This window comes from Populus euphratica, unplaced genomic scaffold (assembly GCF_000495115.2).
Source record: "Populus euphratica unplaced genomic scaffold, PopEup_1.0 scaffold126.1, whole genome shotgun sequence".
Taxonomy (NCBI): domain Eukaryota; kingdom Viridiplantae; phylum Streptophyta; class Magnoliopsida; order Malpighiales; family Salicaceae; genus Populus; species Populus euphratica.
This window is the reverse complement of record NW_011500016.1, coordinates 199633-225686: the sequence shown is the minus strand read 5'-3', so window position 1 is coordinate 225686 and position 26054 is coordinate 199633. Positions and strand designations below refer to the sequence as shown.

The 26054-nt window shown below is 29.5% G+C and overlaps 3 protein-coding genes and 1 long non-coding RNA gene across 5 annotated transcripts; 2 read left to right on the top strand and 2 right to left on the bottom strand.

The window, feature by feature from the left end:
* Positions 1 to 2730: 2730 nt before the first annotated feature.
* LOC105141692 (uncharacterized) lies at positions 2731 to 6558 on the bottom strand. Its single transcript, XR_845440.1, has 2 exons — positions 6471 to 6558; positions 2731 to 3009 (listed from the first exon to the last, which is right to left on the bottom strand). It is a non-coding gene; the product is annotated as an uncharacterized LOC105141692 (long non-coding RNA).
* Positions 3022 to 7208, top strand: LOC105141693 (uncharacterized). Its single transcript, XM_011048998.1, has 2 exons — positions 3022 to 3690; positions 6426 to 7208. Exon 2 carries the CDS (start codon positions 6455 to 6457, stop codon positions 6998 to 7000), a length of 546 nt encoding a protein of 181 aa, XP_011047300.1. The 5' UTR covers positions 3022 to 3690; positions 6426 to 6454; the 3' UTR covers positions 7001 to 7208.
* Positions 7209 to 14526: 7318 nt separating this feature from the next.
* Positions 14527 to 18213, top strand: LOC105141691 (methyltransferase). 2 transcript variants are annotated; one of them, XM_011048996.1, is made up of 11 exons: positions 14527 to 14559; positions 14918 to 15103; positions 15197 to 15300; positions 15376 to 15477; positions 15559 to 15663; positions 15744 to 15848; positions 15974 to 16112; positions 16841 to 16956; positions 17046 to 17102; positions 17514 to 17775; positions 17884 to 18213. In XM_011048996.1, the coding sequence occupies exons 2-10, from the start codon at positions 14953 to 14955 to the stop codon at positions 17589 to 17591; spliced, it is 957 nt and encodes a 318-aa protein (XP_011047298.1). In that variant the 5' UTR covers positions 14527 to 14559; positions 14918 to 14952; the 3' UTR covers positions 17592 to 17775; positions 17884 to 18213. The 2 variants fall into 2 exon arrangements, with proteins under 2 accessions (XP_011047298.1, XP_011047297.1); XM_011048995.1 differs by having other exon boundaries at positions 15188 to 15300.
* A 2134-nt stretch (positions 18214 to 20347) lies between these two features.
* Positions 20348 to 22701, bottom strand: LOC105141690 (probable inactive receptor kinase At1g27190). Its single transcript, XM_011048994.1, has one exon. It carries the CDS (start codon positions 22482 to 22484, stop codon positions 20703 to 20705), a length of 1782 nt encoding a protein of 593 aa, XP_011047296.1. The 5' UTR covers positions 22485 to 22701; the 3' UTR covers positions 20348 to 20702.
* Between the last annotated feature and the right edge of the window lie 3353 nt (positions 22702 to 26054).

Sequence of the window (26054 nt, the reverse complement as noted above, 5' to 3'; positions counted from 1 at the left end):
CAACATCATTAATAATAAAAACAACACAACAACCATAATAATTATTTTGGTCAAGAAAAGAGGAGTACAAACCAATTGAAAGGTCCAATCTCACTTATTGGATGGCGGTGACTAACACCACAACCACATTTCCAACCAAGTTTCAACTACTTTCTAAGGCTTTTTTTTCCTATTTTCTATGCAATTTATGATTTATTTTGCATGATTTTTAATATATCTATAATATTTGAAGTGTTGGGTCACACCATTGTATGACACCTGAAGGACATGATGTAATAGGAAAATACTTGAAAGAGAAATAAGATCAGTGATGAATAACCCATGATATGTTTAGGAGGACAAGAAGTAAATTGTTTATATGAGACTTAATAGTTTGGTTTCGGTGTGATGTTTATTTTGTATGTGCTTATTTGGTTGTGATTACCTTACTTTTTGTTATCATGTGAATTTAATCAATATTTAGTGTGTTGTCATACTTGTTTGTGAATTGAAAATTCATTTTAACCTTGGTGGTCATTAAAAAAAAACACATTTTTATTGAAAAATTTGCATTCTAAAATTTGATATGGTTTATTACTTGAAAATTATTCAATAAATATAGAATTTTGTAACATGTTATTTAGTTTCAAAATAAAACCCTATCAAAACTTATTTTCTTTTACTTATCATATTTTATTTGTTTTATTTTATTTGGGTTTGCTTGTTATTTTTTTACATGTGTTTTTAAATGTTTTTACTAAAATTGCATATATACATAGTATAATAAATAGATGTCTAAGGGGGATGGTCGATGATGACATTTTGGATGAGTTTTCATTATATATTTGTATTATACATGTATAATTTTTATATTTGTATTATTGAATCTTAACGCTACCATTTTCTCAATGAAAACTTCATTTTTGTTTACTTTTAACTTTAATAAATATACATATATCACTTTGCACAACTATAATATAAAGCATGATTAATAACTTTATCCTTCAAACAAAAATGATAAAGTAATTTCCTAAAAGTAAGATATTATAGAGTGATTTTTATCTTTTATTTCGCATAATTACTCTCTTACCATGTAAACTTTATCAAACAAGTCTTAGACGTTCTAATTCTTTAAAATCTAAGTGGTGATTCATTTATCTGCTTACTCATATCTTTTTAGATTTTTAAAATATATCATGCAACACCTATATTTTTTTTTGGTGGCATGATTGATGATTAATGAGACAGATGTTAAATCTTATCTTACTAAACATATCATTTTATTGGTTTGACAATATAATTATCCGACAAATAATCATGCAATCAATCATTGACAAATTAGTTGATTAAGTATTAATCTCCTTATCAAACATGTTATTTGTTTTTCTTTTCTTCCTTCCAACTATAGAGAAACTTAATTTCGAGCAAAGATAAATTATAGCCTTGCAAAACCAAATGAATTGTAGGTGTTTTAAGATTTTAAACCTTAAGAAATGTGAATAGGTATAACTTAATGCCAAACAAAATGTGAATAAGAGAAGAAATTAAAAGATAAAAAAATAAACAAAACAAGAAAGTAAGTAAAAGCAATATTAAAAGAAAAGATAGATTAAATAAAATTATGAAAGAAATTATATATATGAAGCTGACTAACTTTTCCACTACTAACTAGATGGTATATATGAAGCTGACTAACTTTTCCACTAACTAGATAAGATGTTTATATTGTTATATAGTTCGAATATTACGTGAACTATAATTCCTAAATCTATAAAAATTATTCATAACATATATCTGTCTGTTGCACCAGTAAAAAAAAATACTTCATGGTTTGGGTTTTTAACAGGTCTATTGATGAAGATCAGTCATTTTTTTTACAGATGCTTTGACATTTCCCTTTTTTCAAGAGCTTATAATATGAATTGTAATACAATTTGTATTCATATGAGCGTGCCTCCTTGCTGACGTCATATATTTACTTAATCTTTATTCATAGTTGGACTTGATGTTCTAGTTAATTATATGAACCCAGATCTCTATGTTGTTGACTATCTTTTCCTTGTCGATCTTGTCTCCTAGCTTTTCTAAATGATCATGACTTCTAATCTTCTTGTTTATAATCAATTTAAGAACACGTGGATGTTTATTTTTATTTTTTTTATGCAAGTTAAAATAACTAAGGAATTAAAGGTTGAGGTAAGACAACTAAGAAGATGTGAGACTGTTCATGTTCAGATCAGGATGGACAATAACAAGAAAGGCGACTATATTTTGTTGAAATTCCTGAGAAAATGCATCGGCAGACAAATTCTTTTTCTTGCCATCTTGAAGCTGAAATTTCAGGTCAAGTTCTCTAAAAGTGTTCACGAAGATACAGTTTTAGATGCAGTTTTTGTGAGATGAAGAAAAGGGCATTATTTTGTCCAGTGACTGTAGCATTAATCCAACTCAAAATTAGACGTCCAGGAATGCCAATTTGTGAAATCAGGATTATCAACGGTCTTATTTCAGATGCTGGTGACGGTGTAATGATGAAGCAATTCAAAATAAATAAATAAACAGAGCAGCGTAAAATAAATACGACCAGGTAATATTGAAATCCAATTTTTCAGAGAAGTGCACAGTATAAGGGTTGGTGGTCGGAGATGAGACAAATGTAGAGGGGGCCATACTGAAGAGAAAACGTAGAGAAAAGAAGTAAAAAGAAGACAGCAGAGAATTTGCAAAGAAACTAGGAGGAGATTTATGAAATTGAGGAAAATATCAAGCGATACCATGAAAATCTGTATGTATAATCTTGGCTGGCTGCCTCTGTTTTATGTCGTGAGGGAGTTCATATAATACAAGAGAGTATAGAACCCTAACCTCCATTGCCGCATCGCATAACATAACTGGATACCATACAGATAACATAATACATAAGGAAACCTAGAGCACGCACTCTTCAACAGATGATATTCTTGTTCCTCTTAACCTGTTTGCCATCCAGATCATCCCTGGATCAAATCACTTTTTCATCCTTGTTGGGTCCTGCTCCACGCAGCACCACCAATCAATTTTCAATTATCAGAGTAAAAAATAATCAAAACATATGCTACTTGTACGTAGATCTTCAATATCATCTGCACTGGCAGATGGTGGTGGAAATCGATGGTGACTCTGTCCGTGGTAAATTAACTGCCATTTGCGTAATAAAATGTGGGTGCACGTGTTCACCGCCTCTCACGTGCATGACCGATGCTAACTGCTAGCTGAGTGAAGCAGCCATCAACAATTTCCTATATTCGCTGTCATTGGGACTCATGAAAAACCATGCATGCCCATTTCATCTCTGTCTCGCCAAGACTTTTTTATGTTTTCTTGGCAGAGTAAAGAGATTCCTTTACTAGGATATGCGGTCACTAGCTAGATGGTCAATAAAGAAGAACGTGCGAGTGTGTGTGTGTGTGTCTATATAGTACTCCTTTTGGCAGAAGCTCTACATGATATAAAGATCTGAGATCAGATCAATTAGTTTTTATTTCTTCTTTTCGTATTCATAGAGCCTAGCTAGCTCTCTTCATGCATTCACTGATAAACTCTAGTTGTTGGTGAAATATTATCTCATTGCATAGCGCTGTGGGGCTAACAAATTAAGAAACGCAGTTGAAGATTTGCACTGAACATCAACCTCGGCATTTGGATCAAAGAATCTTTAAACATTGCGCTGAGGTGAGTATCTTTAAACATTGTAGAAATCACACACACACACATATAGGATCCATATTCATGTCCTAAATGTTTATTACTCTCAATTTCACATCTGTCAGAAAATTATATGGAAAAAAGTCCATCTCTCATTCAAATCTGCCAAATGCTTGCTTGCTTGCATTGCTAATAAGTTCATTCTTGATGAGCATATTGTACTGCCCCTGGAACAGCGATCTTAATCTCTTAGTGTCTATGAGTCTGTCAGACCATCACCTATACACGCGAGAGCGAGCACATCACAGACACCACTATCAGTACTACTTAACATGAACACGAGAAATTAAGACCTTCCGTGTCTGTTAGTCATATCTTTCTTAATTTAAAGTCCAATTCAGATTGAATCGATCAAATTTTTGAGACCTAATCTCTTTACTTAGCAGAGATTTATCTGATAATTAATTGAAGTGACAGCTTTATCATCTCGTTTAATTTATTGGCCATAGGAGGTTAGCTCAAACACCCCTTCACATTTGAAATTTTCTTTATGTCACCCCTCAATAATTGATTTTCTTTATTACGCTCTTCTACTTGTTAGACTACATAGGCATTCGATGTCTGTGATTGGATGTAAAGACCTAATTAATAAAATAAAAAATTCTTTAGGCAGTAGGACCAAATTAATCAAATTCATTAAGATTTGGGGTAAGAGGTGATTTGACATTGTATTTTTACATATGTTTGGGCGTTTGTTATTTAGGAAAGTTTAGTATTTAAATTTGGAATGCCGATTTGTACTTATAAATAAATTTAGCTACACGGGCTGGGCCACACATTTAAAAAAATATTAATTTTTATTTAAATTTTTAAAATTCTTCTTATACAAAATATTAAAAATAAATTTAAAAAAATAAAATAAAATATTGTTTTAATATATTTTAAAATTAAAAATATTTTAAAAAACAATTATCACCACTACTCACTACTAAAGTAGACTTTGAGCTCAGATTAGGTGATATCGAAAAAACAACAGAAAATGCCGAGGGCACTAATATATTGCCATTACCTTATTAATGCGATATAATAAAATCGTAACTAGATATATAATGGAGCTTAGTAAATCGTCAAAAATTAGAGTTAAACAGTAGCGTTTATTTTTTCTTTATATTTCAGGATTTGTTTTTATTTTTGAGAATATTGTATATTTGATGAGCCAATCATTTTATTTTTATTATTTCAGTGTATATTTTTTATAAAAAAATTAATCAAGTATTTCTGATATCTATTGTATTGTGTGTATTTTATCTTTTTATTTGAGTGTTTTTAATTTAAAAAATATATATAAAAATGAAGTGCTTCAAATTTTAAAAGCTAACAAATTTTTATTGTTAGTATCAAGGGAATTTTATTTAATTTAATTAGTTGTAATAAGTTAATGATCACCCATTTCTGAAGATTAACTTTGTCTTCCTTCAACAATCAATACGACGCCACATTTTGATAATTATCACACTACGTGCTATTTTTATTTATTTATTTTTTAAAAGGATTACAGGGAACAAAACCTGAGAATTCATGGAAAAAAAGAAAAGGAAAAAGAAGCAGAGAGCAGGAGTAAATATATAGACAAAAGGAACTGTCTGTCTGACGGGGGAAAGAGTATCCAAAAAACCTTGGACACAGCTAATCAACCACTCTAGACTTTGATAATCATTTTCTAGTTACATCCAACCATGGTCTGCGGCCTGTTTATTCGATCCGGCTCCACCTCAATTGAATTTTTGCTTCTTCGACAAATCTTGCGAGAACATAAGTATATATAATATTTTCTAACATATTTTTTTATTTATTTTTATAATTCATATCATATTTAATAAATTAATTAAAATATTTTTTATTATTAAATATTCATCTTCATAATTTATTTTAATTTATTTATTATAATAGCAGAATTTAAATTACAAATTTAACAAGTTAATATGAATTAATTTAATATATTATTATTTTAATATTTTTTAAATAAATCCATCACGTCACTTACCAAAACAAATTTAAAAAATACCATTCATATTTAAATTATCATATTTATAAATGATTTAAATCCAACCCTAAGCACAGAACAATGCTGGCCAATAATCTAGGATATAATTAAATGGTGTGCCATTTCAGCTATTGTATCATTCATAGAAAGTATGTAAAGTGTTTTTTATTCTTTTCTTTCAATTTTCCACTCTTTAAAGCTTAATTAATCTTTTGATTGAAAAGTTAACTAATTTTTTAATTGAAAATTGCATTGATCAATTTTTTTAAAATTTTACCAAAACATGAGAAGTCCAACAAAATTCATCTTGAATTTGTATTGATTTTTTCTAATTTTTTCAATTTTATTCTTTTTATTTCAAGCACAAAATTCTTTATTTTTTACATTTTTTTATTCAACGGACAAATTAAAAAAATCCATAACAAAAGGATTACATTAAGAGAATTTCTTGAATAAAAGGCACTAATCCTTAAAAAAAATTAACAATTATATTATAAAAAAATTTCGATGGTAGTAGGTAATAATGCAATTACAGAAAATAATACTACTGTCAATACAGATTTCCTATATAGCCAGGCTTTAAAACGTCCCCTTATAGAATTATTATCGACCAGATTTAGTAGCTAACAACGACAGTGCATGTATATATTTGCTGGAGTGAGAGATGGAAAGAGTAGAGAAATCACAAGTTTCGTTGAATGATGCAAATTCTTTGCAGATACTTATAAATTGATCAAATAACATCAAATGGAGGAGAACCCACCTCGAGTTTCAAGTCAAGAAAGGACCCACGAGGTCTCCAGGGGTGGACCCACCAGGAAGAGCAGGCACGCCGTTGATGAAGGTGGAGATCTAATTGAGTGTTCAAGCAAGCATTGCCAATCATGCACCGCTGCGTTGATAGCTGACTGTGTGGCCCTCTGTTGCTGCCCTTGTGCTTTGGTCAATCTTCTTACTCTTGCTTTTGTTAAGGTTCCATGGATGATAGGCAGGAGGTGCTTGGGAAGAGTAAAAAGGAAGAAAATGAATAGAAAATGCAGGAAGAACAGTGAAGGGGAAGGTAACATTGTGGTGAAAATAGAAAGGGATTGTAATTTGAGAAAGAGGATGATAGAAGAAGAGGGAGTATTGGAAATTGCAACGGGATTTGGTGAGGAAGAGGAAATGGCTGGTGTTCCTGCGAGATATGAGGCAGAGAGGCTTTGGTTCGAGTTGAACCAGATTGGTCACTTGGGTTTTGGTAGGGTTTCTTTCACTGGTAGTCCGTGTACAGATGATAGCTTAGGAAAGTGAACGGCTGACAAACATATTTTGTTTTTGCTCTGTCATTTATTTTATTTTTACCCGTATGGTTTTGGGTTTCCTTCACAAATATCCAACATGGCAGGGGATGGGCAATTGGGGAAGCACATTAAAGTGATATGCATCATTGTATAGAACTGTAAATCTTCAATTCTCCAGTTTATGATTTGATTTTGGGGCAAGCATCCACCATCGACAATTAATTTTAACAAATTTTGTTTTTTTGTTAAAAATTATTTTAATTTAATAATTTAAACGGTTTGGTTTGATGAAATTTAAGAATATAATTTATATTATTTTTAAAATATTTTTATTAACAGTTAGTTGCTAGTGTGGTAAAAGAAATATAGTGAATAAAAGGTTAATTTCGCTGAAAAATAATTCATAAATTATGTTGATGAATTGATGGGTTCTTCCACTAATGTATAGTCTTTTATTTGTATGAAAATTAAGATTTATAATTATAAAATGATTTAAAATTTATATAAATTAATTATAATTGTATTAAAGAATGAATAAATTCTTTAGATCTTCTCGTAAAAATATAAAAGTTCAATGTAAGTTTAATCATAAATGATAGTTAAGTAGAAAGAAAACAACTTGATATATTATTATGTGAATGTATATAAAATGAAAAATAATATGATATACTTGTAAAATTAGGAGAGGTCACGAGAATTATACAGATATTACCATAACTTCAACAATAGATAAATATCAAATATCTTAAAACTTTTGTTTATCATATTTATTATGCTACATATTGCAATTATAGAAAGTATTGTGATTTTAATTATGTATTAAAGATGTGAGAAACTAGATTTTTTAGTAATGGAACTAACGCTCGATAACAGACAAAGAAACTAGTTTCCTAATAATGAGGTTAAGAAATTAAATGTCTAATAAAATATTTATTGTTTAGATATGAACAAAGAGATTAGTCTTTCAGTAACGAGATATTTCTGTATAAGGGTAATGCGAGTAAATGTTATAAAAGATAAGATTATATCTAGAAAAAAATTTATTAGTGATGAGAAAAAAATTTATTAGTAATGGGTCAAACTAATCGAGGTTTAAATTCAATTAAAAGAAATTCAAATGATTTATAAAAAGGGAACTAATTGAAATAGATAAAATATATGAAATTGCATAATTAAGTTGTATTCTTATTTGATTAATTTATATAAAAACTTGATTTTATCATGTGATAATGAATTCCAGGTGTCTCTCATCAACAAGTGGAATAATAAAGGTTTTTGTTTGAATACTTTTGCTAAGATTAATAAACATTTAATTAATAATTCTTTTGTATTGTAATTTGAGAATGTAATGAATATTCATCTTATTGATCTTATTGTAGGACATATTACTGGACTTAGATATCATGTAGATTTCTAATATTATATCAATTATTTTGTTGTATTAAAATTATAAATGCATGTGGTTATATAGTGCCATTTCATGTAAATTGATTGTGTGTATATATATCATCACCATGATAGACTATGATAAATGAAACATTAGAAGTTAAAGTTATAAGGTATTCTAATACGATGATAGGATGAGTCAAGGATAATTAGACAACCTTTGAGATGTATATTAATGAGAATTGACATGAAATAAATATCAGTTGATAGCATGAAATTTTCTAGTATAGGAAAGATTTTATTAAAAATTTAGTAGAATTGTCATCTATTTTATAAGGAATATATGTAATATTCAAAACTAAAAAATTATAAACAAAATGATAATGTTAGTTCCAGCTTAATCTGATTGACTGTTTAAACATAAAAAATTTAAATACATGAAAATAACATGAAGAAATCATATAAAGATTGCATGTAAATATGGGGGATGTTACATATTCTATGCAAAATTTGTAAATATCTTCTCTTGATTTCTTTAATGTTAGACCACTTTATATAGATTGAGAGAGTTCAACCAACCTTCTATATTTATATTTATAGATCTTTATTCTTAATATATATGTTATTTTTCTTATATTTTTTTATGAAAAAAATTATTGGATAACTAGAACTTTACCAACTAAAATAAAGGAATAACATTTTTCATTAATAATATGTTGTCTATATATAATATTAAATAAAAAACTTTATTCCCACTAACTTTTTTTTATAAATATAAGGTTTATCCATGTTTTTGATGAAATCAAACTATTTAATTATCTCATCAAAATAAATAGTTTATTAATGAATTTTTATAGCTTTTATATTTTTTATAATTTTTTTATATTCAAAACCTTTAACCGGTGACATATACATATCTTCATAAAGATTCTTAATCAAGAATATAGTTTTGACATCCTAAACTATTAAAGATTTAATAAACAAATTACATATTAAAATTCTTATTAACATCCTAAACTATTTGAAAATTAATCAAAAAAAAATTTCTTAAAAAAAACCACTTTTCAAGTTTTAAAAAGAAAAATAATTGTATTAAAATTCTTATTAATATCCTAAATGATTCTAGGATCAATTAAATAGACATTTCTTAAAAAAAAATATTTTTTTAAAGATTTAATAAGAAAATTATTCATATTAAAATTACTTTTAACATCCTAAACTACTTTATTATCAATTAAATAAAAAAATTGGATTTAAAACTCTTTTTATTTTAGGAAAAAAACCATTTTTTTAAATAACTTAATTAAACATTTTAATTAAATCCTAATACAATTAGGATATTTCAACACAAATTGAATTAAACATCTTAATTCACTCATAATCCAATTAGAAAATTAATTATATAATTAACTTTATTTAGGGTTTCAATTTTAATATATAAAATCATAATTTATCTATATAAAGGTATAATAGTAATTATATCTTAAATACTTAAATTGTAATAATGTGTAAGTTTTAGGTGTAGAATCGCATTACTAGGTCAGGTATACTAGCAGCACTAACACCACTACTGATTAGTACTTAAAAATGCATTTTTATCATGGTTTTATATCATCATTTTGCACTTGAAGTATCAATAACTCCTTAACTAAAATATATTTTATAAGAATGTATCTAATAATATAAGATACCTATAAATTGTGGTAAATGTCTATTTTTAATGCAGGCCTATCACATAAATGAAAGGATTGATTGATGACTTGAAGAACTTAAATTGCAAGGATAAAGAGATGACCAAACTTAGAAAAGAGATGTCGGTGCAATCCAAACCGGAACACTATTCGGTAATTGGGTCATATCTAGAGCTATATATCTCAGATTTAGGTCAAATTTATATGGATGGAAAGGTAAGACATAGGCCTACAACTTTCATATGGAGCCCAAGATCTAAAAAGGCCATTATCAAGTCCAAATTGTAGCAACAACAAAGAAGCCCGAATCTGTCTTCCAGCCCGAGCACTGTTCGGTATTTTGGCCATATCTGGAGTTCTAGAAGTCCAAATGAGCTGAAGTTTTTACACAAGAAAGCTGAGACAATTGCCTACAACTTTCATGTTTACAACTGGCTCCAATTTTGACGTTATCAATGACGTTTTGGGCAGACAAGAGAAGATAAGGATTGTCACCAAGTCAAAAGTTGGTCACCCACTTATCAATTAGTCATCAAATCAATAGTTCCCATTTTTGGCCTATAAAAGGAGGCATTTGCCATGCATTTAGGCATCTTGATTTCCAGATCAAGATCATGCTCTTCCTTTCTCTCTTTGTATTTTTTATGCTTTGTTTTCATTAATATTAAGTTTATGCCTTTCATTTCCTTTCCTTTACTTAGTTAACTTTTATGTTCTTATTTTGTTTATCTATTTTGCTTTCTTTCATTATGTCTAGCTAAGTTAATTATGTCAAGGTGAAAAGGTTACACTAATGGTGTAAGAATAAGTATAATGTAAACTTAATATGGACTTTAATGTTTGATACTAACATGTTTTATATTTGTTATCTTGTTCACTCTTTAATACTTTGCTTGTTAAATGACTAATCTTGATTTATGTTGTATAACACTTGGTACAACAAATGCTTGGCACTTTCATAGCCCATAATGTATGGTATAACCGACACCTGAGCTATGAAAGGAACTTGATTTATTGTTAACATAAGTTATAATCATGAATGCTTGACGAGATTTACAAGTATTAGCATTAATTGAATAAGATGACTTGTTTTTTATAATTTTTACAATTAACCTCCCTGTGGTTCGACCCCGGTCTTGCCGGGTTATTTATTACTTCGACACTCCTGCACTTGGAAGAAGACAATAATCTTTTCGTCGTGTCAACTACCGGTGGTTACAACCATTTATTTTATTTTGGTTAAATTTGACCAAATTAGTAACTAGAGCTTTTTTTTCTTGAAAAGAATCCTTAAGAGAAAACTAGTTATAAGGAAAATATTTTTTCACATAAATTTAATTTATAATGCCAATAACAATAAAAATATGCAATTAATAACCTTAATTGTTAAATGATAGCTTTGATATCACTGTTAGATTTTTTGAAATACATGATATATCGAAAATGGTAATTTGAAATTTTCTAAAGTCCCAATGATTCCATTTTAAACAATCTAAGGTCATTTAGGATTTTAACTAAGATTACTTAAATATCAGATCTTCTTTCTAAGGTTTGATTAACTTTTCAAGGTTAAGTTTTTACAAATCACAAGTCCAACTGTCAAAACTATAACAATAATTGGCACAAACTATTAGTGAAAATTTTTTCAAAATCCTTTTTAGAAGAAAGATATTGTTATGTCTTTGAGTATTAACTCTTTATTTTCTCTACTTTGTCTATTTGTATAAATGGAATGTATACAATATGTGTTGAGTATCATAACTTACAAAAAAAATATAAGAGATGACATTCTATTTATAGGAAAAACCTAATAACCATATAAAAGATAAAATATAACTTTTCTCCCTGAATAATATCATATATATTATTTTAGAATAGTTTTATAAATTTATTCAATCAAGTTTTTACAAGATTTTTCTAAGTCTAGAATTGTAATACCCTGTATTAATTATATTTTAGTTTTCAATCTTTAAAAGTTATTCGCAATCAAATTATATTTAATTGATTATCCTAGTTTAATTTTGTACCAATTGTTGTTAATATGTGTGACTTATTAGATTTTTAATATGTTGGTCCAAATATAAATCATAATTATAAATAAACTAAGATTAAATAAATTAAATAATTTAATTTATTATCAATTCAATAGTTGATTGATTTATTCTTGAAAATCATGTATATCATACAGCAACGCGTTATGATTTTTTAGATTTTAGAAAAATTATAAGTAATTTGACTTAACCTTTCAATTAACAATTTTTTAGTATAATTATTATCTTGTAATCAATAATATTTCAATTTAGATACTATAGTATAGAATGTTTATGCTCTGACAGATTATGTTTGCTCTCAACATTATAATAATTTATTATTTAAATGAGATTTGAATATCCTTTTAAATCTCATTTTACCTTATGAGAAGATTTCACGATTAATATTATTTGAGAACATATAGAATATTTTCTTTAATTTACATAGAGTGATGAATCATCTCTTAATCACTTAAATAACTTCATATCGTTTAAATTATACCTAATATTTATCTAAAATTAAAATATAATATTGTCTATATAAAATAACTTAGTAATCTCAAGTTTAAGAATCACTTATACAGTTGTCATATGAACTTTTTTATAGATATAACCCATAACAAGTCTAATTCCTTGAAGGCAAATCCTTAAATTGACTTGTGTTAGTGTCAATTATTTGTTTATATTTTTATATTTTTGGTTAGTTAGCTCTTAAGTTTTTTTTAAAAAACATTGTTTAATTAATTATTATTTTTTAAAAAATTTATGATTAATCCAATAATGATTAATCATTTTTAAAGTCACATATGGATGTGACATTATTAAATACTTTTTATTTAGGAGATGATTTTTATATTACGCTAGAATCTATATTACTAAATGAATCATTATTGAAATATATTAGAAATATATAGATCATGTAAATTGTGACTTATACATATTAAAAGTTAAATAATCATTAAAAAATTAATAAATTCATAGAACACAAGGGTTAATTGACCAAATTTAAAACACAAGGGTAAATAAAAATAATTAACAACAAAAAAGAGTAAATTTAAAGTATTTATCTTTTCAAAGGGATATACTTATTTAAATCCACTTTACTCTTACTTGCTCGTCAACCCATTTAAGTCATTTTAATAATTTTAATCAAGTTTATGATTGGATTTATAGAATTTAATTGAAGAAAAAAATAATTTAGAGACTGAATTCTATTGATAAGAAAATATGATGACAAAAGATTTAATTAAGGATTTATTTTTAAGTAAATTAAAGTAAAATTCTTAAAACATTTTAGAAACTAAAATATACATTAAAAAAATTCCATGCTACGAGGACATGAAACGGAACACCAATTGATGAAAGGGTGGTGATATAAAGAAAATATAACATAAAGGATGGTTATTAAGTGACTTCTATGAAAATAAAAGATAAAAAAGTTTGTTAAATGTCAAAACCTTTAAAAATAAAAATAAAAACATAAAAGAAAATTTTCAAAATATTTAATTTTATTCATTCATGTTTTTATTTGTCAAAGTTTATTATAACATTTCATATATAGAAAAATAAAAATCCTAATAATACTAAATATAAAAAATAAACTAGAAAACATATTTCATTCAAATAAAAAAAATAAAAAAAGCATTATAATAAAGAATAAAAAAGTAAAAATAAAAAAAATAAAATTAACTAAGAAAAACATCTATATTCCTAAAAAACAGTTATGCAATAGTTTTCCCCATAAAACTTATTCTCAAGTTTAAATTGATCTTACCCTAATTTTGTAGATGTTCAATCAAAATTTCACAGTTTTTTTTTTTATTTTAAATATATAACAATTTTAAACATTAATTTTAATCACTTCAACTTCAAATATAAAAAACAACAATTCACATATTATTTTTCTTGCATTATCTTTTAGAGTAATAAATTATAAACTTTAAACTTATTTCATCAATACATGTTGTATTTATATAACTCTTAAATACATCTAGCTTTGTGATAAAATTAACCTCATAATTAAAATGATCACCATACTTTAAACCAATAAAAAAAATACCGTACACCTTCCATCTTCTCTATTTTTTTTGTGGCATTTAACATCTATTTTATTAATAATATCATCATTAATAATATCACCATTATATCATTATTTATTTACGATATCATCATTAAAAAAAATATTATAAATTAATAAATAATAATAATAATTCATATTTGTCTCATTATAATTAGAATTATTAAAATCTTTATTACCTATTCTGATTAAAAAGCTGTGTTTGCTCATGCTTATAAAATTAATTTTCAAAACTCGTCATAGATTCATAACAATTCTCATTATCCCTTACTTCTATGTAGAGTCTATTAGTTCCTACAATGTTAAAAAAAAAAAAAAAAAGTTTGTATTAATCCCTTCCTTAACATTTACCATCCTCAATTTAGTCATTTTAAAAAATAAAAAAATAAAAAAGGCTTTTTTTCCTTCTAATCAAAATGCTACATATCTTTTCTATTTATCTTTTTTTTTTAATTTTTTTTTAAATTATAGAATAGGTAGAGAAATTTATTTGTAAAGGCTTTGAAATATAGAAATCTGCGCACAGTAATTTTGAATTCAAATTAAAATATATATTTTTTATAAAAATCTAAAATAACCAAGATTTTAATTGTTCTAAATCTATAAAATATATATTTTTTTAAATGGGTTTCCTCTAATAAAAAAGGAAAAAAAGTTTTGTAACTCAGAGGAATAATTAGCCGGTTAATTAAACTACAAGGACTCCGTTAATATCAGCTCCATCTAATTATCTATAATCTATCTTAAAACATCACACACAAACTTTGACGCTCCAACAATGGCGATTTCATCGTCGCCGATAGCTTCTCCTCTAGGCATCAACATCAATACCAAACTTGCAGCCTCTTCTTCTTTTCCAAATCTCGCTCTCTTCAACCTCTCTTCCAAGCCCACCAATCGCATTTCAACCATTGTCCTCTCCTCTTACAGTAAGCTCAAAATTCCTCCTCGTTTTTTGCTTTCTTGTTTTATTTTGGGGGTTATTCTTTAGATTAAACATTGAGTTTGTTTAGAAAACTCAGGAAATGGACTGACGAGTGAAGATAAAAAGGCATTATTCGAAAAATACGGTCTTGATCCTAATCAATTCTCATCACAACCTTCTTCTTCTTCACGTTCTCTTAAGGTAATAAGGTTTTCTTTTCTTTCTCTCTTTTTATGTTTTGAGATTCTGTAATATTTTCTTTCATAAACATTTTAGACAAAGAGGAGAAAGGAAATCCAAAACCCAGGTAGAGGAAAACAAGTCCGTGAAGAGGATGGGGAGGATAAGCCACAGAGGACCACTCATAGGTTACTTCAGGTATGATTTTTTATGTAATTACTATTAATATTCTATTATTGTTATTATTTTCTTTGTGAAAAAAAAACTTGGGTGTTTCAGGTGCTTGGAGGAAAGGCTAAAAGAAAGAAGTTGCTCTCTCCCAAGGGCATGGATGTGCGGCCAATGATGGAGGTCGTAAAAGGTTCTGCCTTCGATATATTGCAGGTGCTGATACTACTACTTTTCGTGTATGTGTACTTAGGCAAGCATTTTAATTACCTTTCTATTGGTTTTGGTTTCTACAGGCAGCTGGTGGCTGTCCTGCCTCTCTAAGGCCTGGTCGGTGGTTAGACTTGTACAGTGGCACTGGTTCTGTTGGTATTGAAGCTATCAGTCGAGGATGCTCTGAGGTTTTTTACCAACTTATTTGTACAGTATGCTGTTAGAGCTTAGAGTTCTGTTTTCGGAATTTTGCCGAGCTTGCATTGATTTTACTTTTCAGAGAGATTCCTACCTTCGTTCTTTCTGTTCTCAGGTGCATTTTGTTGAGATGGATCCTTGGGTTGTTTCGAACGTTTTACAACCAAACTTGGAGTGCACAGGATTTCTTGATGTTTCAGTTATACATACTGTTCGCGTTGAAAGCTTTTTAGAGCGCGCAGAGCAATTTGTGGGTGTGTTCCCTTTATCCTATTTTTCCTCATTCTCTCTTCTCGTTCTCTTTCACAACATGAACAAGATAAAGTTTTGCTCTTCTTGGACAGGTCATCCAACAAAGTTAACTTATTTCTTTTGATGTCTGGCACAAAACTCTGCACATGGAGTTCACTTTAAATCTTCATTTCTGCTGTCGCATTGTCTACATGCTAGAAGGATATACTATAATCTACATAAATAAATATTATATTGGATAGTATGGATTTGCCTACTAATTCTCTCTATGTGCACCTTAATCACTTCATTTTCATTCTTCCATTGGAAGAGAATGATGATTCACTTGAAGGCTTATTTCTGAGCTCGCGCCAACGACTTTGCTTGCAGCCTTCTTCTCCTCTTTCTTTTATTTTCTTCTAGTTTAGTTACTAGGATGGCCAGGTATGGGCCATTGAACTAGGCTCAAGAAGGTTAGATCTTAGGCTTGCTCATATGAAGGTCCTCACATTTTGGACTGTTAATAAAGCGCTGTAGCCCAACCTAAGGGCTTCAAAGGGGTGGCCATTTTTTCAGGAATGTTGCTCATGAACTTGCAGCTTTGCCAGAAGCAACTGGCTGCTTCCTTTCCTCAGCTAAAGATGATCCATCTGTTATCAGCAATTGAAAAGTGTCAATAAATGTAGCAACAAGAATTTATTATTTGTCCTCTTATATCCCATTTTTACAAATCAAGTTACATGGTGTGCAGGTCAGGACAGCGCATTTGATTTCATTAGTGTCACACCTCCATATACACAAGTTGATTATGGAATACTGATGGATCAAATTTCAAAATCACCCATAGTTGGAGAAGATACATTTATTGTAAGTGTTAGTTTTGTTCAATTATTTAACCTGGTCTATACTCTGTGTGCAAGACTTTTTCTTAACATCAAGAAATTTCATGGTGTTAGGTAGTAGAATATCCTCTAAGAACTGACATGTTGGATTCATGTGGATGCCTTGTGAAGGTATGGATCATAATTCATAACATCATGTATCATATCATGCATTAAACTTCACAAGCAATTTTTTTAATATCAAGTTTAAACTACTTCATTTGGCACCCTCCTTTATATCCCATAAACGATTATCTGCACCTCAAATCATTGTGAACTCTTTGAGATGCACATTAAGACCAACTTGGTCGTTTATCAGCACGGTGAGGACTTGCTGCAAATTCCGTATACTGAAGTGATTTTGTGCATGCATGCTAAAATGACATATCCAATAGTTAAATCTCCGGTGGCATATATATAATTACTCATCCACAAAGTATTTACTGTTGGTCAACCTGGTGACAAATTATTTTGTTCTTTATTATAGTATCTGCATGACAGTGAGCCTATCTTACAGTTCTAATTATTTCAATGAAACTGCAGATAAATGATAGGCGATTTGGTCGGACCCATTTGGCAATTTATGGACCTGAGTGGGCCCAGAAGAAGAGAAAGAAATAACAGTTCGAAGAACAGTAGCAGTAACTTATACTAGAAGTCTACTAGTGGAAAGTGCAGAGCGAAATGCGGGCTTGAAATGCTTTTGCGTGGATCACCCGCTATCTTTAACCGCTAAAATACATGCTGTAGCGTTCATCCTTGTTAACTTCAGGCAATTTGAAACCAGTTCTAGTGGATCTTTATGGTAAATTTCTATTATCATGAACCTATACATTTGTTATGGCAAAGCTTTGATTTCTTTCAATTGTCTCGTGGTCCTTTCTAAAATTAATAGTTGAATTCTATTTCACAGGCTCATTTCTTCTTGGTATCCCCTCAGCTGCATAATTGAGCTCGAGAGTATTGAGAGAAAGCCTTCTTCTGTCATGCTGATTTTTCATGATCATAAGGACTTCGTAAATCAATTATGTATTTGATAAATGGATCTTTTGAGCTTTTAATCTATCATCATTTTAGTTGTTGAAGTCAATACGAATACTAGAACTCATTGTCCACATAATGTTTTCTTTCCTTGCTAATTTGAGCTTTCAAGGCGCTAAATCTAGCATGCTGTTTCGGATGTATCGCTAGATTTATGCTCTGGACCTACATTTTATCGCAAATTCAGTGTTCTAGTGTGGAATTCCAATAAATTGTGCCTTTTAGTGCAGCCGCACTTGATTCTTTTTTATGCATGGAGTATATTTCAGACATGCTGTTTAGGATTTAATGAGGGTGTGGGAGTGTGATAGCTATTATGATTTAAGGTGTTTTTTAGTTAGAATTGTATCAAAATAATATTTTTTATTTTTTTAAAAAAATATTTTTAACTTTAGCACATTGAAACCAAAATAATATGAAAATATTAAAAAGAAATATTTAAAAGTAAAAATAAAGAGTCCTAGAAAGAGAGAGTCTAGGGTGAGGAAAGAAAAGGGGTGTCGGCCACGGGCAAGGAGACGATCAATGTATATAAGAGTGGCGAATCCCATGCTTAATATGCTATATTCCTTGACAAGGGAATCTATCCAAAAAGCTACATGGCCCCAAGGTCTAATTCGTCTTCAAATTCAATTCAAAAGACCTGATAATTACATCATTTACAATCAGGACTTCACCATATCTTCAATTATATTTTTCTAAATCTCTATTAAATAAGAGTTTACTTACTTATTATTCTTTTTTATCCTTAAATTCCAAATAAAATATCCAACTCTCATCCTTCTTCTTTTTAAGCTTAAAGTAGATTTTGAAAACTTTCTAAGATGATGATCACTTTTCAATAATAGTAGTTACTTTAAAAGATTCACTCAAAATTAGATGATAATAATTTTTTAATAATAATAACTACTTGAAAAAATTCACTCAAAATTATTTTTTTGGTATGAATATTATGCAAGATAAGTTAAAACTCTTAAATTTAATTTAATATGATTTTGAATCATTCATCTTGAAGTTAAAAAATTTATTGACTATGAATATTTTTATATTAATATTTTTAATTTTATATTTTTTATCCAAAGCTTTCCGTAATGCATTTGTACTATTAATAAAGCTATACACTTCATAGATTTTATCATTCAATTTATTCAAAATGTAGCTTTTACATACAAAATTAATGTACATCCATGCATTCACAGCTACTACAATAGTAAGATCAGATTCTTAGCCTGCAGCTTTAATACATTTTTAATTAAGAATTTTGAGTGATTAAAAATAATATCTTTTGTTATCACTTTTTAAAACTCAAATAAATAAATAAAATCATTTCTTACAATGCACCATAAAAATTAATAATAAAAATTACCAACTTTAGAACTCATAATTTTCTATGATAATAAACAAAAACAGTTTTGATTATTTTAAGTAATAGAGGTTCAGGTAACAAAATATATAAAAAAACTAAATAACTAAGAAAAAGATATTGAGGTTTAATTTTATTTTTTGGGAAATTGTTTAGTAAAACCAATTATATATTTGCAGGATAATATAAAAATACTTAACAAAAGATAAAGTACAAGTATATAAACTACTTCCTCGTAGAAATGTAGAATTTATGATAAAAAAACATGACGGTCAGAAAATTATTTTCAAGGACTCTACCCTCTATCCTCTATGTTAAATTGCTGGTCAAAAGGCAGCGCATACAATTCCAGTACAACTTGCCTTCCTTCCACGATCTCAACGACAATGCTTTGAAACAAGACATTTTCAATCAAGATCGACGGCGAACTAGAAAACCTACTCAGGTTTTCTCTCTGCATCAACAAAACCCAAGGCCAGAGGAAGGAGAGCATGAGGGCGAAAGAAGGCAGAGAGAGAGAGCAGAGACTTTCTATTTGTTTCTCTCTTTTATTTTCATTTACAACTATGAATGAAATCCCTCCACTGCTATTTACATAGGGGGCTAGGGATGTAGAGCTAGTTTAAAATTAATTAGAATTAATTTTCAATAATTCATTGAATTTAAATAATGAATTAATTCGAGATTAATTAGAGTTATTTTGTAACAATTCATTTGAATTTGCAAAATTAATTAATCTGAAGATTTATAGAAAGAACAACCAATCAATTTCACATTAACTCTTAGTAATTTTATTTATACCTTTTTTATCCAATACCGCAGCAGCGGATAGCATATTCCTTGCGGGATAAGAAAATAATGTCTTGCAAGTATTTTTTTATTTAATAATATATTTAAAATAATATTTTTTTAAATTACTTTTTAATATTAACCCATCAAAATAATAATAATGTAAAAAAACCTTAAAAAAATCACAATACAAGCATTATTCACTGTCATTCACATCAAATCAAATTCTAAGGCTACAAACAGAGACCAAACTAAAAATTACATGCTGTGTTGAGGTGGTTTTTCTTGCAAACAAGAGGCGGACAAAATATAGTTCTTTGAGATTCAAGAACCTGGAGTTGAAGGATGATTTATTGGTTTTTTTTTTTCATTTCAACTACAGAAAACAAATGGGAAAGGAAGCTCAAATGAATGATATATCATACCATATACACCGAGAGCCTTTGGAATACTACCAGACAACGTATAAATTCTGTACGGCAACAGTTCTTTGCCCCTTTATCTGGCTTCCGTCACCTTAATTTTCACCAAAGCTACACTTAATCATGACCTTGTTTGCCAAAAATCAATGGAAATTCGTCATCTTGCTCTGGCAAACCATGCTCCTTGGCAATGATCTTCAAGGACTGGTAAGCCTCGTACATAGACCATCTGTCCTTGGGCCGAGCAATGACACATTTACAAGCAATTTTTAGGAACTGGGAGATCTCCTCATCATGTCCCTTACCACAGATAGCTTTATCAACTGCATCTTTGCTTCTGCCTGAACTTGAGAGGTGATTTACCCAATCCACCAAGTTCCCTTTGAATCCTTCTTCAGCAGTGCTGATATCGAGAGGTTTTTGCCCTGTCACCAGCTCCAGAAGCACTACTCCAAATCCATACACGTCTCCTTGGAGTGAAGCAACCATAGTGCTCGAGTACTCTGGGGCCACATAACCGATTTCTCCTAAATCCCCATTAATGTAACTGCTCTCGTTACAGTCTGAGGAAGTCATCATCTTCGCCAATCCAAAGTCCATAATCCGAGCATCAAAGTCTTCGTCGACAAGAATCGCATTGGAGCAGATGTTCTGATGCAGGAATGGAGGCTGGTAGCCATGGTGAAGCCAAGCTAGACCCCTAGCAGCACCGAAACCAATCATGAATCTTGTTGGCCAATCCAGTGCATTACCAGTCCCGTGGAGCAAAGAATACAAAGTCCCATTAGACATGTGCTTATATACCAAAAGCTTCTCCTCCCCCGCAACACAAAACCCCAAAAGTGGTGCCAAATTTGGATGCCTAACCTGGCCTAATCGATTCATCTCTAACTGAAACTGCTTCTCACCGAGCTTACAAGTACTAAGACGCTTGATTGCAAGAGCCGACCCATCAGGAAGAACAGCCTTATAAGTAGTGCCTGATCTAGTCGAAATAATGATACTCTCTGGACTAAAATTGTTTGTAGCAGCCATTAAATCACCCAATTTAACCTTAACAAGAGGCTTTTGAAACAGAGAAACTTGAACAAGCTTGTGAGACCTCAATCTCTGAGCCCAATTAGTATCATCACCTCTTCCAACGCCATACCCTCCCTTTCTTCTCCCAGAATGCTTTGACTGATACCACCACCACACCCCAAATCCCAACAACAAAGAAGAAGCGGCACCAAAAATCCCAGCAGCAATTATAATAGCAAGATTCTTCTTGCTTAGTCCACCGCACTTAGATAAAGGCCTCCCACACAGTCCCTTATTCCCATCAAAATCCGCGGAATCATAATTATTAAAGAAGGAAGGAACAGGACCGGTAAGATCATTATTTGCCACTGAAAACTTCTTGAGCCTACCCAAAGCAGAAAATCCAAGAGGAATAGACCCAGAGAGACGATTGTTTGATAGTATCAAGTTATTCAAATAAATACAGTTTGCAAGATCAGGTGGTATAGGACCAGAAAAATCATTATTTGAGAGATCAAGAGTGACTAAGTAAGGCAACCAGGTACATATTTGAGTAGGAATCGTACCGGAGAGAGAATTAGATGAAAGATCCAAGTTTTGCAGGCTTTCACAGTACTGTATGGATTCAGGAACTTGTCCTGACAGCTTCATGTCACGTAATTCGAGGTTGATTATCCTATTCTCTCGATCATTCCAACATGACACCCCAACAAAATTGCAGATGAATCCAACTGATGAGTTTGCAAAGTTCCATGTTGCCAGCCTCCCTTCTGGGTCACCAAGTGACTTCCGCACACCTTGCAGGCACCTCGCATCATCTTCAGCGAAAACAATGGCACCAAATGCTGCAAATATAACAATAAAAGTACAAAACTTCATCCTGCGAAGAAGGAGATGTCTTTCTTCCGAGTTATTGAGGGAACATATTGGATGAATGATATGCAGAAAAAGATTCAAGCTTTGCGCGTGTACAAGTTTAGAATGGTCTAAAGGAAAGGGAGGTATTGACTTTGATATGATGTAATTTTTTAATTTTTAATTTTTTATGCTTTATGTGTGTGTGTGAAAGGAATTAATCCTACTTCCTCCTCCTCCCACTAGATATCTAGTTTTTGTTTTTTATTTTTATTTTTCGTTGATTATGTTAGATGATGTGTGCTTATCTTTTTATTGGTGAGTGTTTTTCAAAAGTTCTTCAATGGAGCGTGAGATAGATGATTTCAGCTTCTTTGACTAAAGAACAGAGGACCTGTTTAGTCATTAGTGGTTTAATTAAGGAATTTTTTTAAGAAAAAAATAATAATTTTAGTGCTTTATACTTTTCAGTGAGGTCCACAAAGGATGGTCTGTAGTTGTAGTTGGATACGGCACTAAATTATGCTCCTTTTATTCTGCTAATATGGGTTTTTTTTTTTTAAAGGTAAATCTACAGTGTACGAGAGTATTTCCTTTTTACAATTTCTTTGATTTTTTTAAAATTATTTTTTTAATTTTGAATTTTTTAATATATTGGTGTTAAAAATAAATTAAAAAATTATTTTAATATATTATTAAATTAAAAAAACGCATTTTTAAAAGCAATATAATCATATGTTATCACAGAAAGGCTGCCCGAGTCTGTATATTTATCTATTTCCTGCATTTTTATAAGCTGAGTAAGAGCTTGCTTTCTGTGGACACAGGGAACAAGGATTTTCATGTTTGAATTGAATCACCAAGATTTACAAGATAGCCACTCGTTTGGCCTGTGAGCTCCTACCATCCTAAGGGATACTTTGAAGAGCATTGCAACTAGTGTTTTAAAAAAATTTAAATTTTTTATTTTTTATTTTAAATTAATATTATTTTATTGTTTTGATACATTAATATCAAAAATAATTTAAAAAAAATATATATTATAAAATAATTACAGTCATACTCCTAAATACACTTAATTTCTTTTCCTATGACCAACTAAAAACCAGCTTCTAATCAAACACACACGTAGACAAGCCAGGCATAGTCTAGCGGTCGTGTTCATCATAGTTTCCTTCGATAAAACAGTTCCGATGAGCTTCATTCACTCTCCATGTTATATAGTTATCATGCAACGGACGAGGTTATCTTTCACTGGGTAGCTTAAGATCCTCAAACATTTTCGATGAGTTTAAGAAAATCAAACACCAACATATAGACATACTTGTATAGCTGATTGGTCCAGCAGATGGTGTTAGTCTTGTATCCAGAAACACGCGACCCAAATCAAATGGCTGAAGCGGCTAGGTTTTCTGGAACAATTGCTTCATTTAGGAAGAACAGTCAGGTGGGTTCACAAGTCTTCATCGATCATGGTCTTATGTAGTTACGTCTACTTGATGGGACTGGAACCGTTTAAGAGAGCAAGAACATCATGTGCAGCAGTAGCAAGTTAATTTGTTGGGAAGTTTCTTCAGGTCACGAATTCAAAGTCAAATTTGTGCCTGCCTGCCATTTCTTGTGCTTGGAAATTTCTCTGCAAGTTGGTAATATTATGTCATAAACATATCCTTTCCTTGTGATCATCTCTCTAAGTGGCCAAAGGCTGGTGTGAGTGTGGTTTGGTGTGGTCAAATCAAACAGCTTTTAGCCTGTCACTAACCACCTAGCTATTTAATTAGACTTTTCGAACATGACAGCCTAGCCATTATGACTCCTAACAGCAAGGCCATGGAAGCACCTTCCTGTCAATGGATAACCTAAGACCTTGAAGGTGCTATCTGCCATGTCAAAAACAATTAGTGCTCAATTTGTACTTCCCAATCTTATATTTTTTCCTGCTGAGTTTATTTGCTTGTCAAGTTAATCAGTGGAAATTTCACTGCGAGAAGAGAAAAATAGAACCTTTAGGCATCTAACTAAATTTTGCAAGTAATTCTTTGACTTTACATGACTTTTCTGCAGGTTTGAATCTGAAAGAATGGGTTATTGAACCTTGCAATTCGTAAACTGCTGACCAAAATCTGGTGGAAAAGGATTTGGATAACAACTTAAATCCCATATCGTTTGTATTGGGGTTTTCTAGATACTGGCATGTAATGCAATTATAAATGTAAAATCTGAGAATTGTATATTTTTTATGTTTTAAAAAAATTATCGACATACAATCTAAGTATAAAATTAAAATTACTGTGCCATGGAATTAATTGAAATATATGTAAACGGATTCATCCGAATACTTATATTAATTAAAAATAATATATAAAACTAAAACAGTGGCATATTTTATTGTCAAATTACTTTTATTAAGTTTTTTTGTAAGTTGGTAGAATTTAAACTTTAAATGGTATTTAAAATAGTAGGTTTTAATAATATTTACAATGCACTCCCACTTATTAACAAATAAGGATTTTCTTGAAGCTTAGAAATAAAATATTATTTATTATAATAGTATAATGATAAAATTGTTTTTAAATCATAAAACTTTAGGAACAAAACATTAGTTAATGTAACAATAATGTAATGACAAAATTATTCTGTAAAATTTTTGAATTAGTGTTTGGGGAAAAAGTGATTTTTACCTTGATATAATTATTATTTATAAATTATATAAGGTTAAATTAGTTATTTTATTTTTTATCTTGCAGTAAAAATACTAATTTAATCCTATAATAAAAAATTAAATTACCTTTCGCTCAGAATTGTATTAGTCTTTTAAATTTATTTTTTTAAATATGAATACTTTATTTGTTTTTAAAACAAAGTCAAATAAACTCTCAGTCTTTTTGACCATTTTATCAAGGTTTGATGAGATAATATATTAATTTAGGGGCATTATTTTATTTTAATAAATATTAAATATTATTATAAAAAAAATTGATGCTTCTCATGCCGCGCCATCAAGGGGGTTGCCCACATGCCCATCAAGCAGCTTGTAAAAAATTGTTCAACAACCAAAAGTCGCTTTCACCTCTAACATTGAAATCCTTATAGCGTCCCCTCTATCATGCGGCGGCACTGTTAACTATTAATTGTTTTTTTTTTTTGGTTCTTTTGCATTCTTATTCTCTCTTCTCCAAAATTTTTGTATCAAGCACTTAAAAATTCTAAAGTAACCTCTTAATTTGTTAATTTTTTATATTTAATTCCTATTTTTTATTATAATTTTTTTTTATCTTGAATAAGTTATAAAATTAGAATTATTTTTCAATTTCATCTCTTTTTAATTTTTTTTATATTTTAAATTTGATCATCATTTTTTTATTGATAATTATTTTGTTTTAGATCTTTTTTAAAAAAAAAATTATATATAATTTCACCATCTTTTATATTTTTTTACTATAAAATTTGATTTATATTATTTTAATTGTTTTTCTTTAGCAAGTTTTTTAAATTGATTGGTAATAAAACTTCTTAAGTGAATTCAAGTTTAGGGTTTTAAAAATTATGAGTTTTAAAGATTTAACTAGATTTTGAAAGTTCATCCATACTTTT